This window comes from Camarhynchus parvulus, chromosome 14, assembly GCF_901933205.1.
Source record: "Camarhynchus parvulus chromosome 14, STF_HiC, whole genome shotgun sequence".
Taxonomy (NCBI): Eukaryota; Metazoa; Chordata; class Aves; order Passeriformes; family Thraupidae; genus Camarhynchus; species Camarhynchus parvulus.
In genome coordinates this window covers 8,655,521-8,680,659 of record NC_044584.1, presented here as the reverse complement: position 1 = coordinate 8,680,659, position 25,139 = coordinate 8,655,521, and the positions used below count along the sequence as shown (strand labels likewise).

The 25,139-nt window shown below is 56.4% G+C and overlaps 2 protein-coding genes across 4 annotated transcripts; one reads left to right on the top strand and one right to left on the bottom strand.

The window, feature by feature from the left end:
* Positions 1–214: 214 nt before the first annotated feature.
* On the bottom strand, positions 215–16,255 carry LOC115909110 (lysosomal alpha-glucosidase-like). Of its 3 annotated transcripts, none has more exons than XM_030958197.1 (20): positions 16,204–16,255; positions 9,507–10,035; positions 9,156–9,301; positions 8,055–8,220; positions 7,490–7,586; positions 6,389–6,508; positions 6,010–6,128; positions 5,615–5,746; positions 4,752–4,862; positions 3,828–3,941; positions 3,585–3,669; positions 3,126–3,243; positions 2,643–2,776; positions 2,406–2,557; positions 1,754–1,902; positions 1,533–1,674; positions 1,249–1,347; positions 966–1,130; positions 740–886; positions 215–530 (listed from the first exon to the last, which is right to left on the bottom strand). In XM_030958197.1, the coding sequence occupies exons 2-20, from the start codon at positions 10,026–10,028 to the stop codon at positions 468–470; spliced, it is 2,781 nt and encodes a 926-aa protein (XP_030814057.1). In that variant the 5' UTR covers positions 10,029–10,035; positions 16,204–16,255; the 3' UTR covers positions 215–467. The 3 variants fall into 3 exon arrangements, with proteins under 3 accessions (XP_030814057.1, XP_030814056.1, XP_030814055.1); XM_030958196.1 differs by lacking the exon at positions 16,204–16,255 and adding an exon at positions 11,231–11,334 and having other exon boundaries at positions 9,507–10,038; XM_030958195.1 differs by lacking the exon at positions 16,204–16,255 and adding an exon at positions 11,231–11,325.
* Positions 14,414–24,374, top strand: MAFK (MAF bZIP transcription factor K). The gene is made up of 3 exons (XM_030958198.1): positions 14,414–14,559; positions 22,551–22,630; positions 23,813–24,374. Exons 2-3 carry the CDS (start codon positions 22,595–22,597, stop codon positions 24,245–24,247), a joined length of 471 nt encoding a protein of 156 aa, XP_030814058.1. The 5' UTR covers positions 14,414–14,559; positions 22,551–22,594; the 3' UTR covers positions 24,248–24,374.
* Positions 24,375–25,139: the final 765 nt, after the last annotated feature.

Sequence of the window (25,139 nt, the reverse complement as noted above, 5' to 3'; positions counted from 1 at the left end):
GGAGTCAGGGGCTGAAATTGGAGGGGTGGAATATGGGGCTGGAATTGATGGTGTTGGATCTGGGCTAAAACTGAGCAGCTGAAACCAGGATGATGGAGTCAGGAGAACTGAGGTCAAGGACTAAAACAGCAGCAACTGGCTGCTCACCCCCTCTCCCCCATGCCACCCCTTCTGTCCCCACATCATGCTCCCAGGACAAGTTCTCCACATGCCTTTATTGCGGTGGGGACAGCAGGTACCCACACCTCCACCCACAGCACCCACCCAGGACCATGCAGGGGGCACCCAGCAGCCAAGCCCCCATCCCACACCCCCTGTCCCCAGCTGTGCTGGAGGGGGACGAGCAGCAGCAGGTGACAGTCCCCAGTGCCCCCTCCATGGCAGCATCCCGGCTTCAGGGGCTGGAGCACTGAGCATCTCCCAGCAGGGTGTCCTGGTGGGGTGGGGGTGACCCCACAGCCCCCTGCTCACAGCCACTGCAGGGAGAAGCCCTGGCTGAGGCTCATGCCAAGGTCACTCACGTTGAGAACCTGTGGGGGGAAATGAGACATTTTGGGGTACAGCCCTGACAGGAGGGAAATGGAGGATGCTTTCCCCTAAACCCTGGCATGGCAGGAGAGCCACACAGAGTCCTCACCCCCTCGTTGGTCACACTGTGACCCTGGAGGAGGAGGAAGGGTGGAGACCCTCAGGATGGAGACCCCCACCCAGCAAAGGGCACTCTGAAATGGGGCCGTACCTGGTTGTCCAGGTAGGAAAAGGGCTTCTCCTGGCCATTCAGGAGGACCTTGCTGGGCGGCTTCTGCACCCCAAAGATGCTCAGTGTGCCAACGGTGACCTTGGTGGCCTCGGTGGTGGCATGGAGGACGGTGGAGGTGAAGATGTTCTGTAGGAGGGGACAGCTTGAGCTAAAGGTGACCACATACCACGGGACCCCCACTCCTGCCCTCCCCACCACAACTCACCTGTGTGACATTGAACACCACGTAGGAGTAGTTGCCCTTCTCAAAGGTGTCCAGGCTCTCACCATCATCCCAGAAAAGGTCACCCCAGGCAGTGGCATGCGAGGACAAGGCCACGATGAGACGCAGGGGGTTCCCTCGGGTGGCCTCTGTGGTGGTTCCTGGTTTCTGGGGTTCAAAGACATGGGTTCTGTAGGGCCATGACCACTGGGTGCAGGAGTTGAGGTGCTGGGGGACACACACACACTGTGGAGAGCAGCCAGGGAGGGGGTGGGTGGGCACTCACCTGGGTGGGCAGGATGGAACCTTCCCGGATGTGCAGGTTGAGGTGCTCCAGAGGGGCTGACATCTTCAACATCTCCCCACTGCTGTTCACTGAGGAGCCCTGGGCAGGCAGTGAGAGACATGGGTGTGAGGGACCAGGGCTCAGGCAGGGGTCTGCAGGGCAGCCATCCCCAACCCTCCCTCCATCAGGGCTCACTGGGCTCAGCCAGGGCTTCCCACCCACAGCCCCAAGAGGGTCAAGCAGGGATCAGCCAGCCCCTGGCCAAATGCTGTGATGCTCCTCACCGTGTAGAAGTCGTACCACGTGCCTTGGGGGACATAACCTGTGACTGAGTCCACCCCGGGCTCCAGCACTGGGGTTACCAGCAGGCTCTGGCCCCACAGGAACTGCCTGTCCAGCTCCCAGGTGGCCTCATCCTGAGGGAACCTGCAGTGGGATGGAGATGCTGCGTGATCTCCCTGGTTCAGCCCAAGCATCTCCCCACTCCTGGTGGGGATGGCCTTACTCAAAGAACAAGGGCCGGGCCACAGTGTCCCCCTGCAGGTGGGCATGGTGGAAAAGGGTGTAGAGGAAGGGCAGGAGGGAATAGCGGGTCAGCAGCACGTCCTTCATGGCTGTCCTGGCTGCGGGGCTGAACACTGTTGGGTCCTGGGCCTGGGGGAGGCACGGGCAGTCAGCAGCTGTCCCACCTCCTGCATCCCCCATCCCACACCCCATATCCTGCATCCCACATCCCATATCCTGCATCCTCCATTCCACACCCCACCTCCTGCATCCCCCATTCCACATCCCGCCTCCTGCATCCTCCATTCCACACCCCACCTCCTGCATCCCCCATTCCACACCCCACCTCCTGCATCCCCCATTCCACACCCCACCTCCTGCATCCTCCATTCCACACCCCACCTCCTGCATCCCCCATTCCACATCCCACCTCCTGCATACCCAATTCCACATCCCATATCCTGCATCCCCCATGCCATATCCTGCATCCCCAGTTCACATCCCATATCCTGCATCCCCAGTTCCACATCCCATATCCTGCATCCCCAGTTCCATATCCCATATCCTGCATCCCCATCCATATCCCATATCCTGCATCCCATATCCCACATCCCAGCCCTAGGATGCCTCTCCCTGGGCACCCTGCCCTGGACCTTCTCGTTCTGGGTGTTGTGGTTGCGAGAGAAGGGGTAGAAGGCGCCGAGCTGCATCCAGCGGGTGCACAGCTCCTCCGAGGTGCTGCCCGAGAAGCCGCAGATGTCTGCCCCGACCAGAGGGATGCCAAAGAGGCTGAAGCTCAGCAGCCCTGAGGGCAGGGACAGTCAGCAGGGCACAGCTTTGGAGACACCTCCAAACAAGCAGAGTGCTGGCAGGGGCTCTGTGCCACCCACCTGGGATTGAGTAATGCATGTCCTTCCACTGGCTCCGGTTGTCACCCAGCCAGTGCCCCGAGTAGCGGCCCTGGCTGGGGAAGGTGGAGCGGGAGATGAGGAAGGGGCGCTTCCCCCGGATCTGGATCAAGGCGCTGGAAAACAACAGCAGAGCTGGGGGCAGAAGGTAAGAGCTGCCCGCCAGGGGTTTGCCTTATCCCACAACAGCTGAGGGAGAATTCCAGCCTGCTGGCAGAGGAGTGGAGAGTCAGTCTGAGCAGTATGGCCAAGGCTTCCAGCAGGACCAGCCTCATTCACCTATTCCTCCCAGAGCAGTGCCAGCTCCCCTCTTCTCCTGGGTTACTCCCATCCCAGAAGCTGTGAGCAGTCAGAGCTCCTCCACTTCAGATCACACTCAAATCCTCATCCTTTTCCTGCTCAGCTCTGAGAAGGATTTTGTCCCAGCCCATGCCCAGGCTGTCAGGAAGTGGGATGCTCAGGTACCTTGCTGTGGCTTTGGCTTCCATCAGCCCATAGAGGTTGTGGAGGTTGTAGTGCACGGAGATTTTCTGCTTTGCTGAGGCACACACTGTCTTTGCAGAGAGGGAATCGCCCAGCACGGCTGCCAGGAGGGAGAGCCCAGCTGGACTCAGTTGGGGTGCAGGGGATATGGACTCCCCACACTTGCTGGCTCTGGGTCAGCCCTCCCACAGCCAGCTGCCACTGCCAACCAGCGCCAAAAGCTCATGCAAATGGCCCCATCCTGCGCCCTGACATGGCCTAACAAGTGTGTATGGCTTGCACATGGATACTGGCACATGAAGGTAGGGATGGAGGCATTCAGGGTGTAAAAGAGACACAATGTCTCTCAGAAATGGTTTTCCTTCACCACACTCAGTTGGCAGCCATCTCAAAGCACACAGTACCTACGAGCACAGCTTTACATCTCATCTCCCTCCCTACCTGGAGTGTAGGGTGGGTTGTCCAGCTCTCCTGGGGGGCAGCCATCTTCAGACCCATCCATGAAGTTGGATGGCTCATTCATGTCCTAAGCAAAGAAAATTGTGCTGCAATTTCAGATGTGTGTTTCTGGGATTAGTGGTAGACCTGGAAAAGCTGCATTTGAGGGACAGTCCTGCCAGGATACACACCAGGCATGAGCTGAGCTGCTGGCAGGGAGCAACCCACGGGCAAGGAGGGACTTACGATCCAGAGGCCGTCAAAGGGCACGTGGGCATGGAAGTGCTGCAGGTTCTCCAGCCACCACTGGTGTGTGTCTGGGTTGGAGAAGTCTGCAAAGGCAGTGAAACCAGGCCAGACCTGTGGAGACGCCACAAATCCATGGGTTCAGCAAGCAGGTGATTTGTGGGGAGCCACCATGGGGAACAGGGCACCACAGCACGCCAGGGATTTCAACTGGGGGTGAAACAGGCAATGAGACAGAAGACAAACCCAGCCAATGCTTTGAGTCTGGGGGTTACACACACACAGCATCCCTTCTACATCCATGGTACCAGGAGTACCAGGTGCTGAGGAGTGCCCACAGGCCATGGGCAGTGGCAGCTGATGGAGCTGCTCTGCCCTCACTTGCACAAGACCTGATATCATCTCACCAAGAACATGGCAGGGAAAAGCCATGATTTCTCTGTGCTTTGCCTCATTCCAGGAATTTTAGCCAATTCATTTTCCCCCGTGTTTTCAGGCTACACCAAAAGCTCCCTCCTTGGAGACAGCAAGAGAGAGAGAGCAGGTGGGAGAAAACAGCCAGAGGGGTCAAAGTGGGAGGGAAGAGCTGCAGAGCAGGTCTCGAGGCACACTGCTCATCACAGACAACCTCCCCTCACCCCAGAAACAGGAAGGGAGAGAAATCAGATGATCAGCCTTAGGCAGCACTGCTGACTCTGTTAAGCTCATATGACTTCCACAGGCTCCTCTGCTGAGCAGGGGCTGGTCCCTGAACTGGTGAAGACACCAGGAGGGGACACACAAGGAGGACAAGGGCTGAGCCAGGCTCTGGCAATTATCCCAGAGAAGTCCCTTGGCCACTTGGCTTTCCCTCTGTTGTGCTGAAATCCCAACCCTGGTATTGCACAACCCTCTGGGCTGGGATTTCCCCCTGGAGCTCCTCACCTGCCCGATGAGTGGCTGCCCTTGGGTGGTGTTGAGGAACAAGCCCCGTCTCAAGCCTTCATCAAAAGGCCAGTAGGAGCCGTGGGGGCTGGTGCTGCTGATGCCAGGATCCTGGGGATGGAGCAGAGGGTTAGTGCCACCCCAGGCAGACCACGGCTCCTTCCCCTGGCCAGACCAGTGTGATTTCCAGAAGAGAACCCAGACAGGGTCAGCCAGAGCCCACACACAGCGGCTGTTTCCCCCCAAGGGGAAGAGAAACTTGTGTTCAACACTTCCAGGCATGATTTCTAAAATGCCACTTCTGCAAGTCCCCAGGACCCCTTACGGTGTTTTGGGGAGGGAGGGACAAATACAAGAACTCTTGTTCTTATGCAAGAAATGTTGGGTCATGGACAGGGCTACTAGAGAGAGTTCAATGAGGAGGAAATCCAACTTCCCCCTGCAAGGACCTGCTGGTCCCCACTGCCTCCAGCAAGCAGAACCCATGTCCCCACTCCTTGCAGAGGGAAGAAGGGACATCACAGCTAGGTCACAAGATCCCAGCACTTGTGGGGATGTGAGAGCACCTGAGCTGAGCACCCACAAGTTAAACTGCCTGACCCACAGTTCCTCCATTCCTTCTCTCACAGGGGTCAGGGCCATCCTTGTACCCACAGGACACAAGAACCTGGCTGTGTCTCCAAGGTCCCTGCATTAGGGGGATTTCCAGTCACAGTTTACAACTGCCTGACCAGCACTGGGAACTGGCCTCCTACAAAAATCCCCAGAGCCAGGAATGACCAGCTGGGACCAGGAGCATCCATTATGCCCTTGTCTGACATCCCTGCAGCAAAGACAGCACAGTGGGAGAGGAGGGGGAATACCAAGATCATAACGTAGTGCTGCCCGTGTTTGTGGAGATCTTCCACCAGGGAGGGCAGGGAGGCAAACTTCTGGGAATCCAAGGTGAAGTCCCGGTACCCATCCATGTAATCGATGTCATTCCACTGCCCATCCTGCAGGAAAGAGGCTCAGGAATGGGTGATGGGGCTCAGGAATGGGTGATGGGGCTCAGGAATGGGTGATGGGGCTCAGGAATGGGTGATGGGCTCAGGAATGGGTGATGGGGCTCAGGAATGGGTGATGGGCTCAGGAATGGGTGATGGGCTCAGGAATGGGTGATGGGGCTCAGGAATGGGTGATGGGCTCAGGAATGGGTGATGGGGCTCAGGAATGGGTGATGGAGAGGGCACTCCCTGCCCCACAGGCTGGGGGTTACCTGGGGGATCTGGTAGTTCCTCATGGCTCTCACAGTCTGCCAGGTCCTGTTGCTGGATCCGTAGCCCCAGCGGCAGAGGTGGAAGCCAAGAGCCCAGATGGGGGGCATGGCTGGGAAACCTGCAGTGGGACAGTGGGAGCATGGATGGAGAGTCCCAAGATGACAACAGCATCTCAAAAGGATGGGAAGGTAAGGGAAGAGGGAAGATAAAGGGTGATCACTGACCACAGTGTGCTGGAAGGGCTGGGGATGGGACAGCGGGGATGCTGATCCCTCCCCAGCTGAGAGGGCTGGGGATGGTGGTGAATCTGGGGTGAGACAGGGATGTGGGCATGAAGGAGGTGCCTGCAGAGAGCTGTATTGGGGTGTGGGCACTTACCTATCACCTGCTGGTACTGCTGGATGACCATGTTGGGATCGGGCCCCAGGAAGATGTAAAAATCCAGCACCCCTCCAATGGTTCTCCAGGTCAGGCCTGGAGCAGGCTGCAGAGCCACCTCTTTGAGTGGGAAGATAGAAAGGGAAAGAGAAGAGAAAAAGGTAGAGACAACTGGGGAGCAGCCCCCAGACCTTAGCCCCTATAATGGGGCCCAGGCAGCACCACAGGCAATGCTCAGGAGAATAGAGAAATCCCTGTCTTGCACTCAGCAGATGCTAAATGGGTGTCTGGAAGCTTAAATCATCACAGCCCAGAGAGATCATGGGTTTATGCTATCTTGAAAATCTGCTCTTTAATCTCAAATCTATGCCAGCTTCTGGACCAAGACTAAGCACTTCAGTGCAGTGCTTTCCTTCATGTCCTCCTCTGAAATCCCCTCTTAAGTGAATTGAGAGCTGCTTTTACAAACAAGCATGTGGGAGCCAGGCCTTTCCTGGAAGGGCTCCTCACACGGAGCAGCCTTTTCACCTCAGCTCAGGTCGCTGCATCTCCTGCTCAGCAGCATCACAGCCACAGAGCTGAGCACAGCTGGAGCTGCCAGAGCCCTGGGGTGAGCAGCATCATCCCAGCTGGCTGCAAGAGGCAGCTGCAGGGAGGTGCAGGTGGTCCTGGTGCTGCCCCTGGCAGGGCAGGAGCTGCTGTGTTATCAGCTGGCACACAGGGGCAGATCCCACGGCCACAGCTGGCAGCACAGCTGGGAAGAGTGAGGATGACAGATGGCACCCCTGGCTGTGCCCCAGCCGTGCCCAGTGCTGGAGCAGGGGAATGGGCATGGAGCTGCATGCAGGGGACTTGCCTTGCTGATGGCAGCTCGGCAGCTGGGCGTGTGGTTAAACTGCTCGGCAGTTGCTAAAGAGCCTCGCCGTAGCCAGGAAACAGATGGCTGCTCTCAATAACGGAGCCATCAAACCACATCTTTCCTTTTTACGCCTTCCTCTCACCCCAAGGTCCCAAACTGGCCACTCCAGCAGTCCCCATCTGTCCCAATCTGCCAGGTCCTCCACCATGGACAAGCTGGCCTGGGGTCCCCTGGACACCTACCCATGGCGTTGCTGTTGAGCAGGAAAACACCGTGAGCATTTCCACCCTCCTCCATCAGCAGGTAGAAGGGGTGAGCACCATACAGGTTGAATGATTCCTGCAAGGCAAGATGCCCAGTCAGACAGCAAAGAGGGCAAAGCAGGAGAGCCCCATGTCACTAAAGGGGAATAAATGACTCTGAGTTCTACATGCTGCCACCACCTCACCAGGCATCTGTCACTGCTCTGGAGCATAAGGCAAGGAATGAGGATAGGTTTGGAGCTTCAGGCTGTGGGAGACTGCTTCTTCCTCCAGCCCAGGGGCTGCTACTGAGCTGGGCTGGGTGAGGGGGGAGCCTCCTGCCTCACCATAACACATTGCACGAGGAGCAGGGTGGAGCGGAAACACCCAGCGCCCTTGGAGTGCCAAGAGCATTTTGCAATTGCTCTGAAATCCTCCCTGGCACATACCTGCTCATCAGCCTCTCCCAGTGCTGCTGCCCACCCCTGCCATGCTTTCCCAGGCACAGGAGAGTGGCACTCCTGCCCTCACCCCCTGCACCCCCTCGGGGAGAGGGCAGATGTACCGTGGGAGAGACGTCACGGGCCCACAGTGTGAGGGTGTTCCAGTCCAGGCTGTGCAGGAGGCTGCCACGGTGCTCCCCCAGCCCATAGAGGAACTTGGATGGCAGTGATGTGGATATCTGGAGAAACTGGTCAGCAAAGATCAAGGGGGCCACGGTGGTGTTTAGCCTGCCAGGGCAACATCAAGAAAGAGAGAGGGTCAAGAGAGGGTTCTGGGACTCATTAGGATCCATTTGTCCATCAATGACTGATCTCTTCCCTCTCAAAGCATCTCAAGGGGCAGTCTAGCAGCATATCCCACCCTGCATCCAGCCCCCAACACCCTGGCCCAGGAGCAAATTCAGGTCTGGCTGGACACAAGGCACAGCCCAACCCAAGCCAGCACAGCACAGCCCTCCCTTTGACACCAGAAGTTTCCACCCAGGTTAATTTTAACCACTGAGGTGATATGGCCATGGGGTTTCTCAGCCTGCTGTCACTGATAAGCAGTTCCCAAGTACAGAATGGACCACAGCCACCAGCAAATGGGAAAGAGGAGGAAAGGATGGGATCCCAAAACACACCCTGACCAGACACTGTCCAGCTGGTGGTGCTTGCCACCAACTGAGTGTGGGCAAAGCTGTGGAGGTGACAGAAAATGCACAGCAAAGTTACCCACAGTCCTTTTCCCCAAAAAGCCTGGAACTGTGTGTGTCCCTACAGATTGGAAACCCAAAAGCAGGGAGAGGGCAAAGCCACAACTGTTCTCTGACATTTTTCCTGAGCCACCCGATCATTTATTGGTGATGTGCTGGGATCTACACAATTTTTGGCTTCTGTAGCACCCTGGGAGCTCTGGGAAGTTTTTGGAGAGATGCTGATCCCACACAGGCCTGCCATGGCCAGAGCAAGCACGTGGCCAGCCCAGGGCCAGGAAGCCACCTGCTGCCACATCCCCATGTCAGCACTTCTCAAAAGATGCAAGGCAAAGAGTGATAATTGGCTGGAGACCTCACAGCATGGGCTTTCCCAATGAAAAACCTCTAGGAAGCATGCTGGATCCTGACTAGGGTGAGAAAAGCTTCTCTCCACTGCCATAGTGTGAGCGTGAGGTGGCTTCTTACAGCACTGTCCCTGTTGCCTTGCGCTGCAGCAGCACCCCAAAGGGGTCCCAGGAGAAGTTCAAACTGTAGGTGGGGTTTTCTGCTCTCTTCATCACCCGGGGAACATCAAGGGGAACCTCATAGCGTGGGTTGGCTGCATCTGTTATCTGCAAAAGGGAGAAAAAGGGCTTTAAAGACCAGCAAAGCAAGAGGGCAAAGGGCTGGAGATGCTCACTGGCTCCACACAGCCATGCCTGGAGCACAGCAGATTCCACACTTGATCCAAGCAAGGGATGGTCCCCTACAGGAAGGCAGGTTCAAGGGTCAGGAGCACAGTCACAGGCCCTTGAGGGCAGCCAGAAGGAAGCTCACCTTGATGTGCAGCCGTGTGTCCGTCTCAAACTCCACATCCAGCCTCAGCTTCTGGATGTCCCGGGGGTAATAGGCCTTCTCCCTCCGCACCAGCAGCCCCACCATGCCCAGCGCTGTCTGGTTGAGGCTCTCCAGGGTGTAGCTGGGGAAGTCAGGGGGATAGAAGCACCAGGGCACCCCCTGCTTGCCCTCTGCCAGCGGGGGACTCTGGATGAAGCAGCAGCCTCGGCTTTCGCAGAGCTCCTGGGTCACCACCACGCGCCGCTCCGGGTAGCAGTCAAAGCGCTGGCTCTCGGGGACCACGAGGCATTTTGGGGGTGCTGTGGGTCCCAGCCAGCCCCCCGACACTTGCCGCAGCACCCAGACAGTGATGGTGCTCAGCAGAACAGCGGCCACCAGCAGCCCGCTGCCCACCCACCACGGGGCCAGCTTCCCATGGCCGGAGGGCACCGGGGCAGCCCCCTCCTCTTCCACCCGGCACGCTGCTGGCTGGGCTGCTGTCAGCTTCTGGTACGACTTCATTGTCCTGCTGCTGGATGGAAGGGGTGAAAGAGACAGAGGGGGAGAGCTTGCCCAGGCCTCAAGGACAGCTTCCCCCTCTCCTGATGCCTGTGGTTTGGGCAGAGCCTGCTCCCTCAGCACCCTGCAGCATCACATCTGCACTTCAGCCAAGATGCACCGGGCAAACTCGGCAAAGGAGGGCTCTGCCAAGGTCAGGTGGTCCTGAGCCTGCTAAGTGTGGGGAGACACTGACACCCAACAGCCCACCAGTCCCAAGGGTCAAAGTGTGCCTGCTGCTCTCTGTGAAGAGGTCAAAGCACCATTTGCTTTCGGGAGGTGGCAGAGTGGCCCCTCAAGGAGTTTTTCCCAGGTCTGAATTAATGGGCTGCAGTGTTTCTGGAAAGGTGCAAGCAAAACCGAGCTTGCTCTTCCCGTAGGAACAGAGCTGTGATGCTGAGAGGTGCAGCTCGGAGGTGAGGAGCATTCTCTGCTCTGAGCATTCCTCTGCTTTGAGCATCCTCTTCGAGCATCCTCTGTCATCATCGCCCAAAGCCCTGACTCAGAGGTTTTAGACCCGAGGAGGGCTGAGCAAGGGATGTCTGGGAATATGCCATTAGTCCTTGCTTTCCACTGATAAATGCTGATCCTGACAACCTCTCAGGCAAACACCTCCCATACTCTAAGCAAAGGAGACCCCCATGCTCTTGTTAAGTTTGCAGGCAGCAATCTCAGCACCTTAAAAAAGAGACACAACTTTCTTGTCTCCATCTCCTCGCTCTCACTCAGACCCTGCTCCCCTCACCCTCCTCCCTGCACAGGCTCAGAAAACGCCTCCACCCCCCACCAAGGCATTTAGTCCCCAGCCCTCTCCCAGCTCGGGCCACCACCACGGCTCGACCCGCCGGGGCCCGGCCGCGAACCTCCCCGAGCGGCAGCGCCTCCGCCTTACGCAGCCGCCCGCCTCTTCCCCCGGCTCCCGAACCCCGAGGCCCTCTGCCCGCCACGGCCACACGCACCGGGGACAGTGCCCGGCCGGCCGGGGGACAAACAGCCGGGGGGACACACGGCCGGGGAGGGACACACGGCCGGGGAGGGACACACAGCCGAGGAGGGACACACAGCCGGGGAGGGACACACAGCCGGGGCGTCCCCGGGCAGCGGCGCGCCCCGGGAACCCCTGCCCGCCTGCGGGCCCCGCTCCGGCCGTGCCGGCGCTTACATACACGTGTCTCCTCTTGACATTGTGGCTGCGGGCAGCGGGCGCGGGCAGCGGGCAGGGCGCGGGCAGCGCTCCCGGCGCTGCGGCTCCGCCGGCCCCGCCGTAAACACCCGACGAGCCGCTCGGCCGGCTCCTACCGCGCCTCTCTAGTAGCAGCGCATCCCCACACGCCCCTCCTCCGCTCGCTCTTCCGCGTTGGGTGCTTTTTTGAATTTTATTTTTAATATTTGTGTCTAGAGTATGGGAGAGCAGCGGTTTTTTAGGTTTTTCCACAGTTGATGCATGCAGGGTGTCAAAACCTAAAGAATGAACACCTCTGTTTAGGTGTTCTAAACCTCCGTTTAGCTGATTAAACCTCTGTGCCCCCTTGTAGGGTGAGAGCACTTTATCCCTGCTCAGTGGCTTCAGGGAATCGTGATGCTGGGTGTGTTTTGGGCCAGACTCACAAACCCTCACACATCCCAGAACCTTTCTCCACCCAAGTTTTCACCAGAGGTCCTGTCTCCCATGCGCTCCTCTTCATCTGCTCAACAAGTGTGTGTGCTGCACAGGCTTTCCTGCTTTTCAAGGGACTAGAAAGCTCCTCCTTGTTTACTATTGAAGGCCACCGCTGTCTAAAGTTCAGCAGCGAATGAAAACAGACCTTTGGAGCAGAGGTACTTTCCCCAGGGAATGAAAATGAAAAGTAACCTGTTGTGAATGGGGCAATTCATCCAGAAACAGAATTTTGGGTGACACAGTTGCTCCCCTCCTTCTATATGTGGTCTGTCAAACCTCGTGTTGTAGCAGAAACAGGGGGAAATATCTCAATTCTGGTGAGCCCCACGTGCGGGGCTGTCACCACAGAGGGTGAAACCCCCGTCCAGGATGCAGCCAGCCCATCCCTCCTGCCCTTGAGGACCACCATCTCATGGATGTCTCAGGGGTAAACCCTGGATGGTTTAGGATGGCTCTGACCACTCTTGGTTATCACCACTCAGAAAGAGCACAAGCAGCAGGTGGCTGTGTTGGGGACATCAGTGGCCCCAAAGTCTCCCACACCCAGCATCCCTTCTCCTTGCTTGTTTTGGCTCTCTGAGCCACTAGAACCTTCCTGGGTGGAAAGGAGATCTGGAGACAAACCTCAGAGGCATCAGTGGAGACCACAGTGATGGCTGAAATCTGCCCTCTAGCCCTTAGCTCACCCTGTCCCAGCACCCAGCGCAGGATTTCAACCAGTGCCTGGAAATCTGGGAGAGGTGAAGGCCAAAGCTGCTGCAGCTACACTGGACAGCAGCTTCATGCCACCCATCACCTGGGAGCTTTAGCCAACCTCATTAGCTCAGTTCCAATGATAAATAGGGATTTCTTAACATCAGGGAGGTGCATTCACTAAACCTTGCTCTGGCTGCCCAGACCCATGGGGCTGTGCCAGATATGAGGCTCCCTGTGTTTTGTAGCTTGTGTTGTTCAAAGGGAGCAGGGAAAGATGGGATCTTACAGCCTCAGTTGTGGCCCTTAGAGCTGCTCCAATATTTGGCCCCAAGGCTGGAAAGCACAAACTGCATGGGGCTGACACAGATTTTCCAACATTGTTATGGACACAAAAAAATCAAAACAAGCCCAGCTGAGAGGGAGGCAGTTTGGTTTAGTCAATTGCCTGTGTTATTACATTTTTGATGCATTATCATTGTTGTTGGATGCCACCAGGGTCTGAAATGTTGTTCACACCATTGGGGTCAGGGGGCTGTGTTTAGCAGCTCACACAACTGCACAAGGAAAGTGCAAAGATTGGGTTGAGGATCCAGCCCTGGGCAGGATTTGGCCCTGCTGCAATGCTCAGGGGGCTGCAGGACAGGCAGTGCTGGCAAAGGCTGGTCCAGAGCTAGTGCAGGACAAGGCTGGTGACCTCAAGGAGCCCAGGGAACAAGTGACTCCTCCCAAGAGCATTGGGATGCCCAGGACACATTTCCCCACCATCATTTGCTCTGCAACAAGGCCAAGTGCTGGTGCTGCCCCTGGGTCAGGGTAACTCCTGTTATTAATCCAGACTGGGGAATGAACAGATCAAGAGCAGCCCTTCCAAGGATTTGGGGGTGCTGGTGGATGAGAGGCTGGATATGAGCCAACAAAATGCTTCCAGCCTAGAATGCCAACTCTGTCCTGGGCTGCACCAAAAGCAGAGGGGCCAGCAGGTCAAGGGAAGTGATTCTATCCCTCTGCTCTATGAGACCCCATCTGCAATGCTGTGTCCAGCTCTGGGGTCCTCAGCACAGGAAGGACATGGAGCTATTGGAGTGAGTCCAGAGGAGGCAACCAAATTGAGTAGAGGGATGGAACACCTCTCCTAGGAGGAAAGGGGAGAATTGGAATTGCTCAGCCTGGACAAGAGAAGGCTTCAGGGAGATCTTAGTGCCATCTTTCCCTGTCTGAAGGGAGCCTGCAAGAAAGCTAAAGAGGGACTTTTGACCGGGGCATGTGGTGGCAGGACAAGGGGTAATGGCTTAAAACTGACAAAGAGCAGATATAGATTAGATGTCAGGAAGAAATCTTTTCCATGAGGCTGGTGAGGCACTGGCACAGGTTGCACAGAAAAGTTGTGGATGTCACATCCCTGGAGGTGTTCAAAGCCAATTTAGATAGGGTTTGGAGCAACCTCGTTTAGCGGAAGGTGTCCCTGGCCATGGCACGGCGGTTGAAACGCGACGATCTTTAAGGTCCCTCCCTAACCAACCATTCTATGATTCCATGAAACGCACCCATGTGTGAGCGTGCAAAACCCCCGGCCACGCTGCGCCCCCGCCATCGGGACTGATCCGGCTGGTAGGGAGCTGTCGGAGAGGGGTGAGCCCCGCAGCGGGGCGGGGGCACGGGGCGTGGTGATGAGGAGACGCGGATGAGGATGGGCATGAAGGGGGCATAATAGAGGAATCAGGATCAGGGTGAGGATGGGGAGGAAGATGGAGATGAAGGAGGGATGGGGACCAGGATGAGAACAAGGATGGGGACGGGGACGGGGATGATGGGGGGCGACTACGTGCCGGCAGCGAGCGGCGCCCCGCCCGTCCCGCGCCCTTGCCCATGAATGAACGGCGCGGGCGGTCCCGGGGTGACGCGGCGGGCGGGCCGGGCCGGGCGGTGACGCGCGCGGTGACGCGCCATGCCGGAAGCGGCGGGGGCGCTGGTTGGTCGGCGGCGCGGCGGGGGGAGGCGGCCGCCCCGCGCTTGTTGTTGTCCGCGGGACTCGCTGGCAGGGAGGGAGGAGGGAGCCGCGCAGCGCCCCCGCCGCCGCCCCCCGCGCCCCCGCCGCCCCCGCCGCCGCCCCCGCCACGGGGCGCTCCCGCCGGCACGCAGGTGAGGAGCCGCCCGGGCGCGGCGCGGAGGGGGCGGGGGGGGGGGGGGTGGGTCGGAGCCGGGAAGGGGGGGTGGCCGCGCGTTGCCGCTCGATCGCGGGGGAAGGGGCGGCTCGGCCCGGCTCCGGCCCGGCTCCCGCTCGGTCCGGTCGGGTCCGGTTGGGCGCGGGCGGGCGGGGCGGCGGAGGTAAAAGTGCTGAGTCACCACCGCGCCGGGCACGTGGTGCCGCCGCCCCTCGCACCGGGCCGAGCCGGGCCGGGCGCGCACGTGGGGCCCGGCGGGGGGCGCGGGGCGGGCGGTGGCGGCCCCGCTGTGCGGGAGCGGGAGGGGGCTCGGGGAGCGCCGCCCGCCCCCGCCGAGCGGCCCCCGAAGCCCCCGCGGGGCGGAGGCGCGACGGCCCCGCCGTCACAGCTTCCCTGTCACCTCGCACCAGCGGTGCGGAGCCGGCACCGCTGAACCCCCGTGGGACGGGGCTGGCAGCGCCCCCGCACCCTCGGGGACACGGGGCCGGAGGGTCCCCTGGGTGTTTGCCGAGGTGATGCTTTCCCTGTCTCTTGTTGTTATTTTTCTTCCCCCCGAGGATGAGCGCGCTGCCTGCCTCTGCCTTTGAATGGCTCTTAAAATACAAGTGAGGAAACCTGTTGTGACGCCGCGCGCTCCGCCGACTAAAAATAGCAGCTTTTGTAGTACGGAGGGAGCCGGGGCGCAGCCGGGGCCGGGCAGCGTGGCCGCGGCGTGCGGCGCTGGCCGGGCGTGGTGGCGGCTTCGTGATCCGCTCTGCGCCCCGGGTTATCGGGCAGGAGCAGCCGCCGCCACCGGGAAATGCCAGGCGGGCGCGTCGGATGGACTAGGGGGTCAGGGCTGCGGCGGATGGGGGGCTTATCTCTGCTGAGCACAGCTGCTGGTCGGGTGGAAAGAGGGAGAGGTGCGTGGTGTGTTCGGGCTGGTCCCGGAGCCTGTGGGGAGGGAGGGAGGGAGGGGGGTGCGTGTGCATGGGGCCGCCCTGCAAGCGGGATGCTCTGCGGCCGCCCAGGACTGGCCGTGGGAGGAAAGGGGACGGTGACATTCCGGGAGCGGGCAGTGCCGCGTGACTGTCTGGTGGGCGCGGGACGGTTTGGGGATTTAATCAGAAGTGAGGAGGTGGGTGGGGGGAACCTCTTCAGCCTCCCCGTGACGGCAGCGGCCTAAGGTGGGGAAACATCCAGGCCACGAGCGACGGGAACTGAGATCTCCAAACTCTCACAGTGTGTCAGGGTCTGTTTCCTTCCTCCTCTTCCTCGGGCTGAGAGCCCGCTCCCCTCCCTCGTGGGTTTCTCTGTGGAGGATTTATTTTACAGATTCTGCTGAAAGCAGGCCATGAGGTCTCAAATTAGGAACGAGCCCCCTTTGGGCAAAGTTGTTACAGAAAAGGGAAAGGCCTCCATTTTCGCTTTCACCTGGCCGCCCCCTCCTTTGCCAGCGTGCCTAAAGCTGAGCTGGGACTGCGGAAGGTGGAGGGAGCCAGTGAGAGAGCAAAGTGTTTCCCTGAAAAGCTGCACGCCTTTTTCTTGCACTTTCAGTTTTTGTGAGCCCTGTGGCGGACGCAGCCCAGCGCCCCAGCCCAGCGCCTGGCGCCGTCGGGGTTCTAGCAGCGAATGAGTTTACCTGGTGTTTTTTTCTCACTGATGAAAGCAGCGTGCGTCCCTCCGCTCTTTCCCCCCTCTCCTTCCGTGTGTGTCCGCGGCGCTGCCTGCGGAGAGCCCTTCCCCAAGCCTTCAGTCACTTCCTCGGGCTGATGGACGCCGCGGCTGCCCAATGGCAGGCAGGGCTGCGCGGCCCTGGAGTTCACTCTGCTCCCGCCCGGCCGGGCTGCCGGACCTGCGGCTGCCTAGGATTTCAATGCACTTGCCGCAAGGTTGGGCACACGGTGACTCTGGCCTGTCAGGACACCCTGCCCGCTTCTGCACGCTCTGAGCTTGACAGGGCTTTGAGCCCTGTTAAGTGTCCCTGGCTGTATTACACCAGCTTCTTGCCTTGCTTCACAACTGTTTCTGAACCAGAGGTAGAAATTTGTTGGGTTTTTTATTTTTTCCCCTGCTTGCCTGTCAAGGACAGCGTGCTTTGTCATGTTTTATGTCATTTCTGCGCCGTTGCCCGTCTCAGCAATCTGTTGCGGTGTGGAGTTCAGTACTGCTGTGTGCCTCCTGAAAGGGAAAAATACAGATCAGCTTGATACCCTCTGATTTCCATCAGCATTGGAAGATGATTAATGGCATGGAATGTGCTGCAGGACTTGGTATTGAAAATCTCTAGCTGTGTGAGATGTTTGGGAAGCGAAGAAAGGACAGCTGGGAGCGCTGGCCCCTGCGGCAGTTGGGGTTTGCGGGATAAGCTTGCTCGCTGATCATTTTTGTAAACATCCAGCTGTGAAATACTTGAGCGGTGCTAGCACTTTCAATTATCAGGAAGTTTCAGGCTCAGCACCCTGTAGAGATGAACAGGCAATTTCCACTTCTGTCTCAGCTATTGTTTGAGGCTATCTTCAAACTTGGGCAGAGAGTCTTCCAAGCATGAAGCAAGCACAAGCGATGCAGTGCTCTGTGACCATCAGCACAAGGGCTGGGGGAAGGCAGTAATGAGAGCAATTACCCTGGCACTGTGCTCCTGAGTTGAGGGACAGGCTGCATAGTGGATCCCACTGCTTTGCAGTATTGCAGGACGCCAAATAGCAATGGTATGTTCCATTATTAAAGTTAGTGAAGATCTCTGACTTGGTGGCTGGCACTTGGAGTCAGGAGCAGCAAAGTTAGGAATCCCAGTTCTGCCCCAGGGTCTGGCTGTGCATCCGAGCAAGTTATTTGTTGCTTGGTGGCTCAGCTTGTCCGGCTGGGGAGCTGCATCTCTGGGCTGGTGATGCTGAGGTGTAATTCCAGTATATCTCTGTCACCGCGTTTAATGAGCACGTGATGGAAAAAGTGCTGTAAGCTTGTCAGTACCAGGGCTGGCTGTCACATACCTTTCCCCTTCAGCCTCCTCCTCCATGAAGTTTCAGAGGTGACACACAGACGTACCCGCCTGGTGCTCTGTATCCCTGCTCCCTAACCACAGGCTCTTTGCAGCTTCTGACTAGGTTGTTTACCAAAGCACTGAAGACTGTCTGATCCATGTCCAGGCTTCCCCAGAGAGCGCCTCAGAGAGCTCTGTCCTGGCAGCTCTCAAATGTGCTCTGAAGGTTCCTGAATCTCCCCTTTGCTGCTGGATGCTGGTTCCGATCCATAAGGGAAATGGAAGGCTGGCCAGCTGGGCGAGGGCTGCGTGGAGCTCCTCTAGAACAGTAAACAGTGACTCACCCCCTCCTTGTGTCTTCTCTCTCTTCATGTCAAATATATTGCCTCGCATATGCTTCTCTACTCTCTGATTCACACCACCAGCCTGTCCCTCCCCGCTCTCATTACAAATGAGTGACAAGCGTCAGTCTGCCTTACAGGATGTGTGAAGGTTGTCAGAGCAGGAGAATGGCTTTTTGAGTGATGGGGAGAGGGATGGTGCTCTGCCTACCATGCTGCAATGTGCTGGAAATCCGTGTCGTGCCTCCGAGCGGCAGAGGCGCGGCGATGAGGATTTAAGCATCTGTAGTTGCCTTCACCTGTCAGCTCAGATGTTACCCGTGGTAGGCACATCCCTTTGGCTGGCACTCCGGAGCTGGGAACAACTTGAGGGTAAACGAGAAATTTAAACAGCTGCCTAGGATTTAAATGGCTGCATTTGGGAATGAGTAGAGTGTTCCCTGCGTAGCTGTCGGTGCTGAATTGAGACATGATGGCAGAGATCCCTGTCACTGCTTGAACCTTGCACTGTTTTTCTGCCCTCGGGAAGTCGTCGCTGGCCTGGCGGAAGGTGAGGCTTGCATGTTTTCAGTTTGCTCTATGTGTGTGAGGATGGAAGCTAAACGCCAGCAGGGCTGTCTGCCAGGCACTTGTGTTGTGGCCGGGGTTGTCTTTCGGTGTAGAAAGAGTTTTAAAATTCAAGTTCATCTGCAGTTGTCGGGTGTCGGCAGTGATTTTATAGTAATTCCTTAATGTGTAACGCGCTTGGAAAGCCCTGTAGCGTGGAAAGTCTGAAATCTCACTCTGGCATGTTTTCTTTCTTAATTGCAAGCCTTGTGTGGAAAGCTCTGTCCTACCTCTGCCTGAGTCAGGCTTTCTGCTGCCTTTCCCTTTCAAAGCAAAGGAACTGAGATCTCTAGATGCTCTAAGCTGAGACTGTCAGACTTAGGATGTCAGCTGGAGACTTCCAGGTTTTTGGGAGGATGCTGCAGGAGGCACAGGAGCTGTCTGAGAGAGGGAGAGGGCGTTGGCAAGGCTGTCAATGGGTAACTTTATTGCAGAATTACAAGGGCTCTTTATGTAACCCACAGTCAAAACACTTGCTGTAAATACGAGCGTGGAGCAGCTCTGGAAAAGCTTTTTCCCCTCACAGTTGGTGTAATACTACTTGCTGCTTTATTGATGTGGCATTCGGAATGTGTCGTACTGCTTACAGAGCACGGATGTAGCGTGGTCCTTGTTCCAAAAAGCTGAGCTCCTAATTTTAGATGTGATGCAGCAAATGCAATTAAGGAAAGAAGGGCAGGAGTAGGGTAAAGACTAAAAGGGTTCTAATAATCAAATCGCAGGCAGGGTCCCAGAAGACCCCTGTGCAGCATGTTTAGGGAACGCTGCTGGGTATGACTTGTTTGCAGAGTGGTTTATGATTTCATTGCGGGGTTTTGCTTTGTAAGTAACAAATGTAAGGGAGATGACATGCTGATTTTTAGTGTCTTCTTGCTGGTAGCTGAATAGTCCCAAATAATCCTGATGGGAAGGATTTGGTAGATGAGATGAGGCCCAAGGCCCTGGAGGACTGCTGGTGAGGATTGCGAGTGTTGCTGTATCGGTTTCGAGCGGAGCCCAGACCACACCTGTGCCTTCACCTAGTGCAGAGATAAGACTCGCCCTTGCACTCATATCTGACTTGAGCATGTTCAAGTGTTTCTACTTGCTCTGTGAAATCTTGCCCTTTGGGTCAGGCCAGCCCACATTCTCCCACCCTTGTCTTAAGAGGGTCTGGCCTCACAAATCCTGATGGTGCCTTGAACCTCCTCATTAATCTGTGTCAGCAGCAGCTCTGGCCATGGCGCCTGGTGCAATAGGGTGGATCCCAGCCTATGTCCGAGGGATGCTGGCCCATCCAGGGTGTTTTGGTGTGGGGGGAGACAGGTGTGCAGCAGAAGACGCCGAGCCAAGCGCCTGTGCTGTCCTCTGAGGAATGTGCAGGGTAAGGAGCTGTTGCTTTGGTGACATGGAGCAACAGGTGACCAGCAGGGTTTCATCACTCAGAGCTGGAGCATTGCTCAGGGTGGCAGGTGAGCCCTCACGCTGACCCCCACTGGAGGCAACCTCACCCCTCGCCTCTTGTTTTCCATTATACTTTACATTTCTTTCCATCTCCGCGCGGCCAAGCGGCCGCGTTCAGTTTTTCCATCGGCTGGCGCACGAAACGCTTTGAAGACGCGCTGGGTGAGGATCAAAAGGCTTTTTGTGCACTCGGTGGGTGTGACGGGGCTCTCGTTGGCCTCCCCCTCCTTTTTGCCTTTCCTTTTCCGGCGTTCGCAGCGCGGCCAGCGGCCAGTGCGCCCCTTCCCTTGTAGGGATGGGGGCGGCGCGGGAGGGGGGGATGCCGCCGAGGGAAGGAAGAGTTTCTGATGCTGTGGGAATGTGAGCGCTCAAACTCTGTAAACAGCTGGTGACTCACTGCATAACTATGGCACCAACTGCCTGCGGCCCGGCTGCGCCTCTGCAGGGAGGGGGCTGCCGGCCCTTTCCTCTCCGCACTGGCAGCGCCTCTGCGCTCCTCAGCTCCGAGACCTCCTGGCCAAGACAAGGAGCTTTTTCCTTTCCTCCCCCCGGCTGCCAGTGCCTGCGTCTGCGGCTCCGGCCGGGAGGTAGGGGTGGGCAGCAAATGCTGGTGCGGAGGGGAAGCGCTGGACGGTGCAAGGGCAGCGCTGGGGTCTGGAGAGGTGCCTGTGCTCGCGGGAGATGGTGCTCTGAAGAGCGCGCAGACAGAGGTTGGGCGCATCCCCGTCTGTCGGACGCAGCTCAGGGGGGCTGGGAGTCGCCCCCCTGCCCCGTGCCCTGCCCATTCCTGCTGTTCTGGCGAGACAAGGGGCGGCTGTGGCTGGAGGTGTGCCCGGGGTGGGGCTCAGTGCTGGAGGAGAGCAGGGAAGGACTCGCTGATGCTCTAGAAAATGCAGCGCACACCAGTTGCTGTAAGTGGTCCATTCATCACGGAGCATCTTGGCTTGTGTGCTGTGCGGCTGTCCTTGTCCCTCCTCCAGACATGGAGAGCTGTGCTGTCTCAGGCTTAAAAATAGAGGAGGCGCCTAAATACACTCCCTAATATCTAGGATAGTATCTTGCAGCTCTGCAATTACAGGATTATTTTTTTCCCCCTCCTGCTCTTCATCTTGATTTTTATGTAAGTCGTGTGATGATGAGGTGCCTTGACTGATAAAATTCAAGTGACAGCAGCACGGGCTGAGCCAGCACCTTCGCCCACTCAGCTCCCACTGGTCCCCACACCCCACCTTTGCACCCCCCCAAATCCCGCCGCCCCTGTTTGCAGATATGAATGAGTTTGTTTACTCTCCGACGACCTCGTGATGTCTTTGCACAGACATGACCTGAAGTCATTATTGCTTTTGGGCTTCTCTGTTTCCATGGCGACTGTCTCCGGGTTGGCTACTTTCCCAAGGTCACCATGGCAACTATCAGAAGGGAATCATGCTTGGGATGCTTTGGCTGGATTTTTCATGAATGATTAGGATGTGTGACACGATGCAGACGTGGAAATGGGGAGGGTTTGGGCTGGGCAGGAGAAGGTGGGGGGAGACAGAGGACTCCCGCCAGACAGGAGCTCTGCGGTGCCGCGGGTGTGCAGCCCTCGAAGCCGCCCTGTGTCGGGGGCACCAGCGCCTCACCCCTCCCCTCTGGGGAGCCATAGCAGAGGCTGTGATGGTGGCACGGCTGCTGGTGCCTTTCCCAGGGTAGGTACCATCTGACCATGGGGTGAAGGGGCTGGGTGGAGGTGCGGGCAGGTGGATTTTCTGCAGGGCGCTGGTCGGAGGGGTGTAGTCGTGGCTAAGGTGAGAGTGAAGGGCAGTGTCACGGCAGGGGACGGGCTGGCTGTGGATGGACATGCCTCCACGTCACTAGAAATAATCAAGCAGGTCTGCTGTCACAGTCTGGGGCTGGAGGATTGGGAAGCAACAGTCTTGGTGTGTTGGGAGAGGTGAACTCCTTCCTGGCTTTGTTGTCAGGGGGGCTTTTGTTTCTGTTGTTTGGGTTTTCTGGTGGCGTCTCCTTTGGGTGGGGACAGTGCTGGAAGCAGGTTAAAGACCAGGCAGCTTCTCTCTGGGTTGCTGGCTCAATTTGGAGCCGAGCTAATAATCATCAAAATGAGAATGAAGGGAGTTGTTGTCTTGTGGCTTTTCGGTGCCTTTTATGAGCAGAGGTAACTCGTAATTCAGTCCCTAATAGGCCATTTGGAGCGTCTGGGATGCCTCCAGAGGGAGGTGAGCCAGTGACGGGGCCTCGGAGGCCGCGCTCCATTCTCCCCTTGGGAAGGGGTGGCACATGGCAAGGTGGTGCGTGATGCTGAGTGTGACTCTTGTTTACAGATGAATGTGGGTGTCCTTCTTTCCTCCCTGCCCTGTCTTCTCTGCTGCATCTTAGTGTGGTTAACAGCAAAATACAAGGTCTGGGTGTTAAAAAGCAATGCACTTGTCAACACAAATTTCTCGTTCTCTTATCTGAATAGGGTAAATGATATCTGAATCCATCCCAGTGCTTCAAACAACTGTGTGCTTATTTCTTTTACTGGTGGTTGATTTGGGGGTTTGGACTGTGTGTTGGGTATCTTCTTCCTGCCCTTGTCTCTGTGATTAACCTGGAAGCCTTGTTTTGTTTTTCCAGTTGCAATTTCTGAGCAGTTTTGTCCGGAAGACTGTGCTCAGGTTATGACGACTAATCCCAAACCGAACAAGGCATTAAAGGTAGGGAAGAGGCTGAGTGGGTGGCGCTGGGTGGCTGGGGAGGCTGTCACAGAGCTGTGCCGTGCTGCTCCTACGTGACTGTTCTTTTTCATTCCCAGAGACTTAGAAATGGGTGCTGATACAATTTCCCACTGTCTACAGGAAAGGTTAGGGTAGAAGAATACTGGCATTACCCAGAAAGAGGCCTGAAGTCTCTGGGATTGTGTGGAGGCTGGCATATCCCAGCAGCTACCCAAGAGACTTCTGACTACAGGAGTTATTGGCAGCATCCTGAAACCAGTGCTCCCAGTCTTGGCAATGAACTACTTTTACTCTCAGGACTGGGAGACACTGGGGAAGGGACTTTTTCAGCTGGTGTCTCTTAGATCCATGAGACAGTAAATGCCTCAGACTTACCAGCTTGGTGGTGGTCAGTGCCTGGGCTGTTCATACATGGTTGAAATTTCTTTCTAGTGTTTCAGCTCTTCATTTCATATGTCCTGCAGTCTCTGGAAAGACAAAAGGATGGTGTCTTAAAACTTCTGTGTTCAGTGATATTGAAGATGTTTTTCAGCCTAAAAAATTTTGGGATTCTGAAAATAATGGTGGTGACAAATGTGCTTGAGGAAAGGGCAAGGCCTTGGTGGTTTTCTCATGTAACTTCAGTTACTACATGCTGTGCTCCAGCAAAACCAAATCAGGCTGTCCTTGAAGCCAAGCATGGTTGGTTTTGTTCACGACTCAAGTGAGCAATCTTCAATGAAAAACCAAAAAATGCTGAATTAAGCCCTGCACAGAAGCAGCTATTCTGCTTTTGAGATGCTGCACTGGTGTCCCAGCATAATGCTGGGATAAGGTGTCATCTTTAGCATTCATTATGAATTCCAGGTCCTGACAAAGGACTTCACAAAAAAAGGCTTCAGCCTACTTTACATTTTTCCCCTTGAAAATCTTGCTGTTGGGTTCCCATTGAGTGTGTAAAGATCTGTGACCTAAGAGGGTGACCCAAACCCAGACAACTACAGCGCTCAGATCTCTGCCATGTTTAACCCAGATGTTTTAGTGGAGTTTGTGCTGTCCACAGCACATTGGGAGTATTTCCCAGGTAGGGATGTTATGTTGGGGTGGCCTTTTCTCCTTCTGCTGCCCGGAGCATCTGCTCACATCGGCTTGCTGCTACCCCTGTGCTGTTGGTATTTGCAGGTAAAGGAGGAGTCAGGAGAGAATGCCCCAGTGCTGAGTGATGATGAACTCGTGTCAATGTCCGTACGGGAGCTGAACCAGCACCTGAGGGGTCTCACCAAAGAGGAGGTCATCCGTCTGAAGCAGCGGAGGCGCACGCTCAAGAACCGGGGCTACGCTGCCAGCTGCCGCATCAAGCGTGTGACTCAGAAAGAGGAGCTCGAGAGGCAGCGGGTTGAGCTGCAGCAAGAGGTGGAGAAGCTGGCCAGAGAAAACAGCAGCATGAAGCTAGAGCTGGATGCCTTGCGCTCCAAGTACGAAGCACTCCAGACCTTTGCTCGTACTGTGGCGCGAGGGCCTATTACCCCGACCAAAGTTGCCACCACCAGTGTCATCACCATCGTGAAATCAGCCGAAATCTCATCCAGTTCTGTGCCCTTTTCAGCAGCCTCCTAGTGCCCTCGGTGGGGGGAACTAGCAGCCTTTCAGAGGGGAGGGGATAAGGCTCTTATGCATTGTTCCGGAGTCCTTGGTCACGTCAAGAATTGGCATTTTAAGAAGTCTCTTCCAAAAGTGCAAAAAACCAGAAGAATATTAAAAAAAAAGAAAAGAGAAAAACAAACAAACCCAAAGGGTTCCTACAAAGGGAACTTAACTGGCTGCTTCTGTCTGGACTCAGTGGCTCCATCAACCTCTCGTGTCCAGGATTTGAGCTCTGTATGCAGTACAAATTGCAAGATCTGCTTCCTCCTTCCCTCTGCCTCCACAAACCCCTCTCAGCTGTGGGCAGCTTTCCAGCTGGGAGAAGATACCTGAGGAGCCTCCGGAGTCTTCGTGAATGATGCTCAAGAGCCAGGAAACATATGGACCGTAGAAATCATCATGTGAGATGAATGTATGGGAAAATGAGTTTCCTTTAGTGGCCTCCTACTCCTTGTAAGAAGGGTCTCCCCTACCTTCCCCACTTCCACCTGATATTATGAGGGCAGGACTATAGGCTTTTTGGGTTTGATTTCATCCTGCTAACAGTGGATGGGAGTGGGAGGATGATGGAGATAAATGCTTGGGTCTGACCACACCCATTAAGAATAACCTTTTGTTTTCAATCCATGCTGTTAAAATATGGAAAAATATATATTTTACATATTTTAATATGCCCCATTACCTGTGTGGCCTGTAAAAAAAACTACATTGCAGCCTCCTTTATTCCAAGCCCAAGTTTCCTGATAGCTCCTTCCCAAAGGTGTGCCTGTGAATTGGGTATATTTATGCAGTTTATTTCTTCCAAATGATCCGCAGTCTTGAAGTAGCAGCTTTTTTTTTCCTGGGTTACCTGAAGCTGAAGGGA

Coding starts and splice junctions, on each gene's coding strand:
- MAFK (XM_030958198.1), top strand. CDS start 22,595: ATGACGACTAATCCCAAACCGAACAAGGCATTAAAG. Junction 22,631..23,812: donor AACCGAACAAGGCATTAAAG/GTAGGGAAGAGG, acceptor TGGTATTTGCAG/GTAAAGGAGGAGTCAGGAGA.
- LOC115909110 (XM_030958197.1), bottom strand. CDS start 10,028: ATGAAGTCGTACCAGAAGCTGACAGCAGCCCAGCCAGCAGCGTGCCGG. Junction 3,942..4,751: donor GGCAGCCACTCATCGGGCAG/GTGAGGAGCTCC, acceptor GCGTCTCCACAG/GTCTGGCCTGGTTTCACTGC. Junction 3,670..3,827: donor CCTTTGACGGCCTCTGGATC/GTAAGTCCCTCC, acceptor TTCTTTGCTTAG/GACATGAATGAGCCATCCAA.